Source organism: Callospermophilus lateralis, chromosome 9 (assembly GCF_048772815.1).
Source record: "Callospermophilus lateralis isolate mCalLat2 chromosome 9, mCalLat2.hap1, whole genome shotgun sequence".
In the NCBI taxonomy this organism is placed as follows: domain Eukaryota; kingdom Metazoa; phylum Chordata; class Mammalia; order Rodentia; family Sciuridae; genus Callospermophilus; species Callospermophilus lateralis.
The window spans coordinates 101,930,165-101,943,326 of record NC_135313.1 but is presented as its reverse complement, the minus strand read 5'-3'; the positions used below and the strand labels follow the sequence as shown (position 1 = coordinate 101,943,326).

Sequence of the window (13,162 nt, the reverse complement as noted above, 5' to 3'; positions counted from 1 at the left end):
CCTGTGACTTTATCAGATTAATTATCTATTGTCTAAAGGCCAATGGGGAGAGCTACTAGCCAGGTGAGTTGCAAAGGGAGATGGACAGAATCTGCCTTGGGCCAAGGACCTAGACTGTCCTTTCTTTCTGAGCCTCTAAGCTTGTCCCTGAAAATGAGCTGGGGTCCAGGGAGGTGCCCTCTTCCTGCAGCGGGTGGCCAGGGAACGAGCCAGGGCATATTCCCTTCTTTGTGTTAGCAGGGCAAAAAGACTGACAAATAGAGCAAACCTCTTCCCAGGTACCATTTATTTCCCCGCCTCCTTTCTTGGGCCCCTGAACTGCTCTTCCCAGAAGAGCAACACAGACCAAGTCCTAGGCCTTCATCCTGTCTCACGGTGCCCTCGTCACTTCAGTTCTGAGGCATCCCAGGCCTGGAGGAGGGACATTTACAGCCACAAGGAGAGCACAGGATGTCTGCTGGGGAGACAGGTCTGTTCCAAGGCAGTGTTCAGCCTCCCAGGACCTGCTTTAACCTCTGTCCACGGTCGGCATCGTTCCGTCCTCTCAGATGATGCTGGCCCTGCAGATGCCCCGGCTCTGCTCTGAAGGGCTGCCCTTGGTGCCATGAGTGGGGCCACCGGTGCCATTGCTGAAGGATGAGCTGAGGGCCACAGGGCGCAACGGGAAGCCTTGGAGATTCCACTGCCGCCACTTCTTCTGAACTTCTAGCTGTACCTGCCAGAGACCAGCCATCAGCCAGGAGGGAGGGGCAGCAGGAGCCTGGCTCACTCCCAAGGGCCTCCACACAGTGGTGCCACTTGTGCCCCACTGGTCCTACTGTCCCTCACCTGCCAGCCAGTGAGACTACCTGCCAGCCCTGTGTCCCATAGGTACTGAGGGCTCCCTCTCTCTTGGGCACTTGGACCTGCCTCTTCATGACACTACGTCCCAAAGAAAGAACTTGCGGTTTGTTTCCCAAACTGCAGAACTCAAACATTCAGAACCCCACTGACACAACTGTCTGCTTAATCTCATGAAGCCACCCGGCTCTGAATTTACCTGGGAGCGGGGAACTGCTCCACAGACACTCCCCTCCTAATCCCCGACTGGAGCAGTCCGACCTTTGAGGCCAGGCTTGATGCTTAACTTTTGGAAAACATCAGAGGTCATTTCCACTCAAGTCTGGTGAACCTGAATAGGCTGTGTTTGGGTGCCAGATCCTATTCAACCCATGTTGATTTCGTGGCTTTTGTGTGTCTGGAGCCTCTTGTCCTGACCCAAGTGCTCTGCAAGGCCAGAGTCCTCCCCGGGGAGTCCATACCCATTTTGAGGCCTTGGAGGATTGAGCTACAGTTATCACTTCTGAGTCCCCATTTCACCTATGGGAAGACTGAGGCCAGAGAGGGGCAGTGACCCAGATCAGCCATGAAACAAGCAGCTGAGCAGTCCAGAGCCTGGGTTCTCATTGGGTGCCTCTCTATACTCCCCCAAGTTTTTAAAACTTAACCCATGGATAAGAATCCTCTGGAGTGTTTGTTAAGGAACACTTTGTCTCAGGACCCAGCCTGGACCCACAGAATCCATTTTTGCTGAACCAGAATTTGGGGACAGGGCCTGGAAAGTATTTTAACATGCCCAGCAGGTAAATCGGCTGCTCTTAGCAAGACTAGACTCCTAGAAGGCTGGTCAAGCCCCTTGGCCATGCGGCCCCCATGCCTACCCTCCAAAAATAGCCCTTTCTTCCCCCTTTGGATCTAGGTAGCTCCTGCCCTGGAATCCAGTGGCAGCCCAAGAAGACTCACCTCTCCGTTGAGGAAGCAGTAGAGGATGGCCACCACCAGCCCCTGCCAGAGAGAGCCGGCGTTAGTGCAGGGCCTCAGCATCTGCCTGGGGTAGCCGCCAGGACAGTTCCTCTAACCTCCAGTCTGAGTCCTGTGATCCCCAACTCCAGGCTCACTTCCCCATCTCCCTTGATTTAGGGGTATCACCTCTTTTGGGGCCCAACAATGTGCCTGCCTGGGCCTGCACCATCCAGCACAGACTGTGAATGCCTTTCATCCTGTTGTCCCTGACATCTAGTGCCTCAAACACACTCAGTGACTGTAATTTAGGGGATTAACTTGAACCCAGCCAGCAGGGACCAGGAAGCTCACCTGAATCAAGTGAACCATCTAAGAGCAGCAGGATGTATGCTGCTACCCCACTGTGAAGGGGCAGGGCCAGTCCAGTGGGAGACCCTGGGCCTAGAGTGGTCTCATTTCTGAGCTAAAGCTAGGAATTTGGAGACACTGAGACTTGGAGGACTAATTCATGTTGAAGAACAAATATGTGTTTGGAATAAACCATGTACAGGCCCAGGCCAGCCAACAGCAGGACTTGGCCTCTTGCCTAGGAGACAGGTGGGTGCATCTCCTTAGTCAGGGTTTCATGTTCCCTGGCCTGGGAGGTCTGGGCCTATCTGGACCCTCCTGCCCTGGCAGGAGGTGGATTTGGAGCTGGATTTTCCTGATGGTGTCCTTGGAGCTCTGCCAGAGTAGGGGCTTCAGTCTGGGGTGCCTGAGTCAAGTCAAAGAGGCCTGCAGATCCATAAGTGGGGAGAGTACACCTTGGTCAGCCTGCCCTTCCTTAGAGGACTTCCCATACTGCCCCGACTAGTGCTCTTCCTCATCCCTCATTAGAGGCCTAGGCGCTCATCTTCAGCCCTCTTCCCATGCAGGCTTGCCCTTAAGCTATTTACCACATGGGAAATGACCCCAAAAGTGATGACACAGCTCCTCTGTGATGGGCTTGGTATACGTATGACTCCTCAGTCACATATATATACATGCTTTTTGTGTGTGTGTGTGTACTGGGGATTGAATCCACATGCATGCTAAGTATATGTTCTATCACTGAGCTACATGCGCAGTCCTGAGATAATGGCATTTTAATGAGTCAGTGACAAAACTACATGGGTTTGCTTTAGAATGTCAGGCATCAATGACTGCTACAGTGACAGCAAGACTGGAACTCTGTGTGCTTGGCCCAGAGCTGCTGCCCCCCTCATGGAATGGCAGGAATGCTTACTCAGGGCTTCTAAATTTGGGGGCACATTAGCAAGACCCTGTCTCAGATGTAGCTCATGGTAGAGTACCCTGGGGTTCAATCCCTAGTCCCCTAAAAAACAAGATTGCCAGACATTGGAACTAGCTGAAGCTCACTGTTAGAGGACGGAAGGCATGTGAAGCCAGGCTATGTAATTTTAACATGCCCGGCAGGTAAATTGGCTGTGATGGGCTTGGTATATATGGACCTGGATTTGCAGCACAGCTTGCCCTGAGTAACTGTGGGATTCTGGGTTCTTCAGTGCTTCATTCAGTCTTCACTAAAGCCTGGGTGGGAGGTAGGACGACCGCCACTTTTCGGGTAAGGGGCCTTCCAGCAAGAACAATTGTGCATGCGTGGCCAGAGCTGGTGGTCTAGCTGAAGCTGTTGCCCATCTCACAGACCCAGGTAAACCCAGACCTCACCTGCCCTGGGTCCAAGGATACCTTTTCACTGTTAAGGGGAGGGCAGGAGTTCTGGGTAAAGAAAAGCAAGCTGCACCCAACTATAGATAGAGCAGGTCTCACACATGGCCAGCAAGTTTACTAAATTTTAGTTATTATGCAATCATTAACAATGAAGACTAGCTGAATTTTAATGACATGAAGAAGTGGTCTTTTCCTGTTTTTTTTTTTTTTTTTTTTTTTTTTTGGCAGTACTGGAGATAGAGCTCAGGGTCAGCCCTTTTTCTTCTTCATTTTTACTTTTCTTTGTTTTTCCAAATTATCTATAATAAGCAAGTATTATTTATACAACCAGAAAGAGTTAATGCATTTAGTTTTAATAAGTCTGTGAGAGGGATAATGGTGTTGGGTTGTGTGTGTTCTTTAAACCCTTGTCTTTCAGAGCTCCCCTGTCAGGAGCCATCCAGTGTGCATGGACCAAACTGGCATCATAGCCAGAGAATAGGAAAAGCTGGTATCCGGGCACTTGCAGCAGCAATGCGGCTGGTAAGATCATATGAGTTCCTATTCGGCTCTGCCGGGTTCCACACAGCTCCCAGCTCCGGAGATGGGATGACCTGCTGCAGCCACATAGCCACACAGTCTCTCAGAGAGAGGTGTGGCCTATCAACCTGTTGACTGTAAGACACCTAAGCAAGGCTCCACCCCTGAAACCTTATCCCTGCCTTTGATGTACCTCCTTAAATAAACGGGCCATTTTCTAGCTGTTTTGTTCCAGTTCCTAATCAGGACTGGAAGAATCTTACAGGTGCTCTGCTTTTAAAACTAATTCTGACTTTGTCTTTTATTTCTTCACGAATTACTTCAGACTATATTTTTTTCAGGGGGCTTATCCCCTTCTGAGCAGGAAAAATTACCCTATTAGGTGCTAGCTGCCTCACAATACTCCCCTGGGTTCAATTCCCAGTACCACAGAAAAAGAAAAGAAAAGAAAAAAAAAAAAGATGTCTTGGATTTACTTAAAAAGATAAGGGCACAGCCAGGCACGGTGATGCATGCTTGTAATACCAGAGACTCGAGGGGCTGAGGGAGGAGGACCCCAAGTCTGAGGCCAGCCTGGGCAGCTTAGCAATATCTCATCTCAAAAACAAGATGGGGGGTTATCTGTAAAAATAGACATGAAGTAAGAAAGGCCATGAATAGATATTGCTGAGCTGCAGGACCGGTACCTGAGGGCTCAATCTGTTCTCTTCACTTAATGTATGAAAGAAATTTTCACATATGCATACATATATGTATTTTGTTACCTACCTGCATACATATAAGGCTGTATATACTATACTTACAAATATACATTTTTTTTTCTTTTTTGGTGGTGCTGGGGATTGAACCCGGGGCCTTGTGCATGCTAGGCAAGCACTTTACCAACTGAGCTATATCCCAGCCCTATACAATTTTAATAATCCTTTTCTTCATAAGAATTTCTGTGGGAACATCAGGAAAGTGCTTTTGGATTTCTCTTGGACATTTTCCCATAGAGAAGCTAAATGGTTTTTGCTTAGGTAGTCTATAGCCCCAACTCTGAGGGACAGGAAGTCCTCATCTGTGTGGTAAAGCAGATCTGGTCTTCCAGCTTTCCACATGGTCATTACCATTTTTGTGAGCCAGGTCAAGTCCTTCTACACAAGTGGCTCTTAAGTCGTCAGCTGCTGAATTGGGGCCCAGGAGCCAGCAGGGGTAAAAACTCCCTAGCCAGGAGGAAGAGAATTGTGGGTCATATACACCAGAAGCTTGGTCCTCTGGAGGTCTGAGACATTGGCAGGGGCCCAGGCAGAGTTGCTGCTCAGAGGAGGCAGAAGGGACACGCTGGGGTGGGGTCTGAAGGCACAGGGAAGGCAATGATGTGCTCCCAGTTGTGTGTCCTCCCTGGAACCTGTGAGTGGTAAGGGACCACTGTTCTTCTCAAAAGTGACATCACCTTGTTTTGTTTTTTTTTTTAAGGAAATTTCTGAGTAAATAAATATCATTGTAAAGTTTGGGATTTGCATTAAGACTCCCTTCTACCTGAACCTGTTTCCTTTTCTAACCTCACAACATCATATAGAATTCCTAGGTAGGTGATTTTTCCCTCCCTCCCTCCCTCCCTCCCTTTCTCTCTCTCTCTCTCTCTCTCCTTCTTCTCCCCCCCTTCATTTGCTTTTCTTTTTTTCTTGTCAGATTTTGTTTTTAATAAGTTGCACATGCACATTGCTTTTAAAAGTCAAACAATTCTTATTTTGTAAAAAATCAATAGTCTCCTAACACCCCGCCCCCATTTCCTGTTGCTCCAAGGCAATTTGAACTCTCTTAACTGATTCTGAATAAATATGCTGATGCTGCTACTTGTGGATTTCTCAGTTTGGGGATTTTCTATGTTCTTCCCAGGAAGAAAAGGAGGATACTGTTGTCTTTCACACACGTTCCCACCGGGCTGATCCTCCTGCAGGTTTTGGGGTGTCTGCCTTAATGAGACTGCAGATGGTATGGAGAGTTGAACTCCGAGTGCTGGGTGGCTTTTCGTTTTTGTGTTCCCTGCAGTCAGTCTCTTAGTTTCATCTCCCACCCTCATTGACTAGTGGGGACTGCGAGTCCCACTCAGGGTCACAAAGCACAGGCAGTCCTATGGGTCTCCACCAAATGAGGTCTCTTCCCAGGTCACCACTGACCATCAGCACTGGCTGGCTTGCTGTCACGGATGGACCCTCTGCTTCTCTCTGAGGAAATAGAAAACTTGCCCTTTTCACCAGTAGCCGCAGACCCCAAAGCTCACCTGGAATGAGCCAAGGGCCAATTCAAAAAACAGCTGGACCTCCATGGCGTCCTCAGGGGAGAAGGCGAAGACGATGTAGTGGACACCGAAGAGGGGAATCAGCAGGAGGGTGGACTTGGCCAGGCGCCTGGGGACACAGGGACACACTGTCACTCCTGTGTTGCCTCCCTCCGGCCCCCCTCCTGTCAGCAAGGGCATATCTCATCTAGTGCCCATTTGCATAGAGCTTGGCCCCAGTGTCCCCAAACTATTTTGTTTTTCTGAATTTTCTTTTCATTTGTTTTTGTTTGGTTGTGTCGTGCTGTGGATCAAACCTCGCATGCCAGGCAAGCGGTCTCCCACTGAGCCAGGTCTCCCCAGCTCCTGTTTTCATCATTTTGGAAAATTCCTAACTCCCACGCACCCCGCACTCAGACACAACACTCACCAACACGTGATCTATCCCAGGACTTTCTGATCATGGGTCTCATCAGTAAATACATAAACAGCCCCTCAGATAACTTTTGTTTATAAATTATAAATGTGTGTTACAGTCACTCTGTATCTAACTTAAGCTGAGCCCACTCAGCTTTGTTTTCTTAGGTAATACATACCTATGAGGAGAAGTTCTTGTGTTTTCTTCCAAGGTCAGTGTCGCCAACTTTAGCAAATAAAAATACAAGATACCCAGTCGAATTTGAATTTCATATACACAATGGAAAAGTTAGAGGGAATAAGTCCTTAAAAAAAAAACCAAACTATTTGTTGTTTATCCAAAATGCAAATGTGACTGGGCATCCTGTATTTTATCTGGTAACTTTACCCTGACCTCCAGCTCTACCTGACTTCAGAGCCTGTCGCTCCAGGGATGTTGTGGGGGAGTCTGACAGGATCCTGGCTACTGCGAGACTCTCAGAACTCAACAGATCATGGAGAAAGACTCCATTAGACGCTAACTTGTCTTTACCATATCATATCTTGGAGGCTGCTGCCTCCTCACTCATATGATGAAGCTAAAACCACCAGGATGCAATCGTGTTTTGGCACAGGGTCTTTAAAGAGGTGATTAAGTTAAAATGAGGCCATTAGGATTGACCATTGTACAATTCAACTGTGTCTTTATGAGAAAAGGAAGTTTGGGCCCACAGAGTTGGATGCCTGTGCACAGAGAAGAGACCACGTGAGGACATAGGGCAAAGGTGACCATCTACAAGCCACAAAGAGACACCTCAGAAGACATTTAGCCTTGATCTTGGACTTCCAGGCTCCAGATCTGTGGGAAAGTCATTTCTGTTGTTTAAGCCCCTAGTTTGTGGTATTTTCTTAAGGCAGCCCTGGCAGACTAACGCATCTTCTTTAACATCTTAAAAGGTTTTAAGTATTTTTGATATACCTGAAAAATCTGATGAGAGCTAAGGTTATTCTCTCCTGAACAACATGCACAGCTACACAGATTGTCTGAATCTGGGTCCCTCGCCTGGCCTTAAGGGTCACATCTCTGCTTCCAGACTTCCTGGCTGAGATTTCTTGATTTTCCTACACCACAGTGTCTGAGGCTTTATAATCAGGCCCATCCCCACCATTTCACTGGAACTCAGTCTATCACTTTTCTTTCTTTTTCTAGAAACAGTTGAGTAAACAGTAGGTACTCTGTAAATGCTTGCTGACCGACAGAACATGCCTGGGTCTTTGCTTTCCACTTACTTATATTGGTTCACTTCATTTCCTCCTGTTTCTTGAGTCCTAAGTTTTCTCATCAAGATTCTTAAAATGTTTATAAATAAGATGAAATTGATCTGCAAAACACAAGGCAGAAGGTGGGCTGAAGGTGTCTTGCTTTCCCAGATACTTCTCCTGGCCCTGTCCCCTAGACCCGAGGGTAGAGAAGACACTGCAGATACCACCTGAAAGGCCCACCCTGCTGCTCACTCCTACCTCCCAGAACCCTTTCTAGAGGCAAAGGCTGGAGGAAACACCCCCTCCCACCCCAGCCTGCAGGGGCTCTAGACTTGCTCAGCCTCTGGGCAGATCATTCATATTCTCAGTGCTTTGGAATCCCCCTGGGGTCTTGAAAAAGGCAGGTGGCAGGCTGGGCCTGAGAGTCTGCATTTCTAATAAGCTCCCAGGGAATGTCAAAGCTAACTTTCTTTCTCTCCATCTTCCTTTCTCCCTCCCTCCTTCCCTCCCTCCCTCCCTTCCTTTCTTCCTTCCTTCCTTCCTTTTCTTTCTGTATATGGTACTTGGAATTGAACCTAGTCATGCTCTAAATTCAGTTCTGAGAATTTAGGGTACATCCCCAAAGGTTATGGTTCAATAAGTCTGGTGTGGTTCCAAGAATTTGCATTTTTAACAAGCTCCCATCTAGAGCTGCAGTTGCTGGTCTAGAACCACACTTTAAAAACGGCTGTTTCACAGCCTCTGGTCACTTTGCAGCTCAATCACCACCTCCAGGAAGCTTCTCTTGATTGCCACTCATTCCTTATTATTGTATTTAGAGATGATGTTACTTTGCCAGAGCACTTAAAATATCTTAAAAGGGATCTAAGAATGGAGCTCAGTGGCAGAGCCATTGCCAAGCATGCTTGAGGCCCTGAGTAGGATAAAAGGACAAATGCTTGCATCTGTTAAGCCTTCTACCAACTTGACCATAACTTCCTGAAGGGCAGGAATGGAGTTTGGACTTTCTTTCTTTCTGTGTGTGTGTGTGTGTGTGTTACTTGGGATTGAACCCAGGGGTGCTCTACCACTGAGCTACACCCTGAACCCTTTTTGATTTTTTATTTTGAGAAAGGGTCTGGCTAAATTGCAGAGGCTGCCTTGGCCTTCAGATTCTCTGGGATTATAGGCATGAGTCCTAGAGTCCCTTCATTTCTTTTGGTGCCCTCTCTTCCCACCCTTGTGGCCCATGCTGGGAGGTTATGAATTTGCTCATGTGGAAGCTCCTCTCCTTCCCTCCTCCCCCACCTACCCCAGCCCCATTTTACAGAAGGACGGTGAAATCACCCAGCCCCTCACCCTCGGTTGTTCTCAGGAATTGCCAAGGGCTGGGAAAACACTTGCCACAAAACATAGGATTAGAGGCGACTAGGACTCATAGCCCAGTTCTGTTCCTTGGGGAACACTGGCATCTAGAGGAATCCCAGCCTCCAAGTCCTCTACCCCCATGGGCCGGTCACTGTTTCCATCAGTCCCCTCGGGCCCCAGCTCAGGGGAAGACAGCCACTCACCAGGATGGACAGAATCACAGGCCCTCGAATGACCCACCAGATGGAAGCATTGGCATTGATATCCCAACACCTATGGGACGGAGGGAGGGAGGGACAAGGAGCACTGTCAGGAGGGGGAAGCTAGAGTACCCAGCCAATGCCGCTCCCCAGGCAACCTCGGACATAAAAGCCTCAGGTTTGTGGCCCGAGCCCTGCAGCTGTGTGCCCAGCACCGTTAGAACCTGCCCCCTCTCCTGTAGCTATGAACACGGCTGGGCCACAGGGAGCAGCCACCTATCTCCATGGAATCTACTGGAACCTAAGAGACTGGGGACCCCGGGATCCCAAAGCTAGCTTGTCAGAATTCACTGGGGCTCACAGTGGCACACTCGGCTGTCAACAGGGGCCAGGCAGAGAGCATCGGTGAGTGAGGTGGCACGGTGACTGGCTTGGGACCTCAGGATCCCAGGACATCAGGCATGAGGGGAACCTGATCAGCGAGAGATGTGCCTAGTCCAAGGCAACTGGAACAGAGTTTAATTGGTTGGGTTTTTTGGTTTTTTCCACAAAGGAAATGAGAAGTGCTAATAGAACTTTCCATTTTTTCTAGAGAGGTGGACATTTTTTTTTCCCACAAGGAAAATGAGAAACTCTAATAGAACTTTCCATTTTTTTCTAGAAAGGTGGGTGGGTTGTGTTTTTTGTTGTTGTTGTTGTTGAAGGTGGGTGGGTTGTGTTTTTTTTTTGTTGTTGTTGTTTTGTTTTGTTTTAAGAGCAGGAGGCCACCTACTCCATTGCCCAGCCGGCCTCCAAACCCTGGGCTCAAGCAACTCCTGCTGACTCCCTCTCCCCAGTTGCTGAAACTGCAGGTGTACAACCCTGTAACCAGCCAGATTTCTTTTCTTAAAAAAGTAAATTCACCCATTTTTAAAAAGTGGATTTGAAACCATTATTTGGGGCAGAGTTTGAACTCTAAGACACATACAAGCCTCATCCCCCAGCCCACTTCTTGGCCTGGTGGCATCCTCCCTACCAAGCTGCCTCAAAATCATTTCCCAGGTGCTCACCCGCAGGTGGGCCCCCTGGGCTTATTCCACCTGCACTTCACTCCTTTATAGAACAAGACCAGAGCTCTGGTTTGTCCAGGTCACTGCCACACCCAGGAGGTGAGAATGGTGCTACCCTCAGGGCTCTTAAACATGCAGGGGAGGGAGGGGTCCTCCACTGAGCAGCAGCTGCCTGGAGTACAGCAGTCTGGCCCCCCGATCCAAGCACAGAGCTGACCCTGCAGGCACAAAGACAGGGCAGCCAGGAGACTGCAGGTGTGGCCCATCTGGAAACACACCTGGAGAGTGACAAGCACAGCTCCAGAGAACTAGCCTGTGGCCTCTCATCTGAAGCAGCAGGCCTTTCCTAGATAGCTCCAAAGATAGCTCCTAGATAGCTCCAAGGGCTGGACCCCTGGGCAGAATCATGGAGCCTGTGGAGACAGTTGGTGGGTCCCCCCTTCTGACCTGGAATTGATTTGTATTAAAATATTGGTTTGTTAGAAGCTCAACCATGCTGTTTGAAGAAAGGGACAATGTCAAGTACAGTTGCCTCTCAGCATCCACAGGAGATGAGTTCCAGGATGCTCCACGATACCAAAACCCACAGACGCTCAAGTCCCTCCAATAAGATCATATAGTATTTGCATATAATTCTACACATATTTTCCTGTACACTTTAGATGACTTAGAATACCTAATACAATGTAAATAGCTTTCCTACTATATTGCTTAGGGAATCATGACAGGGACTAAAAGTCTATACATCTTCAGTGGAGACCAACTTTTCATTTTTCAATTCAAGTTTGGCTGAATTGGTGTGTGGGGGGGAATTCTGTCTACAAATTCTTGGTAACTCTCCTTCCAACCGCTTACCCGATATCTTCCAGAAAGTGCCTGGTGATAGCCCACGAAGCAACGAAAACAGCTGGAGAACCTGAGGGTTAAAAACAAATTGGGAAAGGGGAAGAGAGGACTCAGACTTCAACAGAGGAACAGCCCAGGTGCTGAGCCAGTGCCAAGATTTGGTTCCCACAGAAACCCCTTTGCCATCCTGTGTCTCTGTGTAGCCACATGCTTCAAAGGTGCTGGGATGTTCTGGGAGTGGAGGCAGGATTGGATGGATCCTGAAAGCTGCTTGGGGTTAGGAGTATCCTGGGAGCCTAGGCCAGACTCCAGAGGACCTCTGCAGAGGAGAGAGGGGGCTGGACCCCTGGACAGAATCACGGAGCCTGTGGAGACAGTTGGTGGGTCCCCGCTCCTGAACTGGAATTGATTTTTATTAAAATATTGGTTTGTAAGAAGCTCAATCATCTAACTGGTAAGGTAAACCATCACTGCCATATTTACACAAAAATACACAGACAAGATAAAATTTTCATGAATTTAAAAGATATAGGGAACATTTCCTGACTTCTTTTTAAAGACAGCTAACTGAGCTTATATATTTATTTCTCTTTTCCCCAAAGCCCCTCCAAAATGACAACAAAGAGATAGAAATGGGTCTGGGGCTGTAGCTCAGTGGCAGAGTCCTTGCCTAGTGTGTGGGGGCCCTGGCTTCTAGCCTCAATGCCACAGAAAGAAGAAAGAAAAAGAAAGTGGCATAATAAGAAGCACAAAGACTAGGAAGGAAAGGTGGAGTGGACAAGAGGTGTCACTACATTTAGGAATAGAGAAAGCTGATTGAGGAATGACAACTGGGTTCCAGCCCCCTAGTCTCACCACACCCAAAACGTAAAAGGATTCTTTCCTGGAGGAACTGAACAGCCCCAGAAAAAAGGGGCCTAAAATCAACAGTGCTGGGGACCCTTCAGCACAGTGACCACTTCAGCCCAGTCTCCCAGCCCCTCTCCAGCGCCTCTGCTCAGTTCCAAAGTGACTCAGCCAAAGTCAAGTCACCCATCTCTGATTACATAAAAGACTAGAAACAAAACAACCAGAGAAAAGGAACTCAGAGAAACAGACCATGCCAGGAGCAGAAGGAGCCTGAACAAATGACTCTTGGGAATATCATCAGAGGGACAGGAAAGATGGTGCCTACAAGATACAGACAGGATTTTGCAAACCAGGAGCAATCAGAGGGTAAGACAGAGGGCTTTGAAACTAAACACAGGGTGACCAAGTACAACATTCAAAAGATGGGTTGGGAGATAAAGACTAGGAATCTCCCTGAGAGCAGAGCAAAAAGACAATGGAATGCAAAGTAGGAAATTAGAAAATTAGAGGTTGTTTCCAGGCCATGCACCATCTGACTAAAAGGAGTTTCAGAAAAGAGAAAAAAAAAAAAAATGAAGGAAAGAAATGATTCATCAGATAATCCAGGATCGTCTTCAAGAAATGAGGACAAGAGTTTGCAGATGAAAGGGCCACCACATGCCAGCAAAATGAATAAAAGGAGATCTGCACTGGAGCACATTCCCGCCCCCTCCACCCTGACATTGCTAACTACAGAGAGAAAATCCCCTATGTATTTGTTTGTTTGCTTATTTATTTCTTGCAGTGCTGGGTATGAAACCCAGGGCCTTGTGCATGCCAGGTAAGTGCTTCACCACTGAGCTACACCCCAGCCCTTGCATTTTATACATAGGAAGGTAAATAAAATGTCTCAAGTATGGCACGGCACCCCCCATAAAACCAGAGGTCAAAACACAAAG

The 13,162-nt window shown here is 48.1% G+C and overlaps 1 protein-coding gene across 1 annotated transcript in view; it reads right to left on the bottom strand.

Annotated features, from left to right (window-relative positions):
• Nucleotides 1-515: 515 nt before the first annotated feature.
• Sctr (secretin receptor) overlaps nucleotides 516-13,162 on the bottom strand; it is a 64,001-nt gene continuing 51,354 nt past the window's right edge. Inside the window, exons 8-13 of the mRNA XM_076866855.2 lie at nucleotides 11,385-11,445; nucleotides 9,484-9,553; nucleotides 7,961-8,052; nucleotides 6,278-6,404; nucleotides 1,783-1,824; nucleotides 516-715 (exon numbers count right to left, since the gene is read on the bottom strand). Coding sequence (XP_076722970.2) covers nucleotides 545-715; nucleotides 1,783-1,824; nucleotides 6,278-6,404; nucleotides 7,961-8,052; nucleotides 9,484-9,553; nucleotides 11,385-11,445 — 563 coding nt within the window. The 3' untranslated portion in view covers nucleotides 516-544. The remainder of the gene's footprint in view (nucleotides 716-1,782; nucleotides 1,825-6,277; nucleotides 6,405-7,960; nucleotides 8,053-9,483; nucleotides 9,554-11,384; nucleotides 11,446-13,162) is intronic.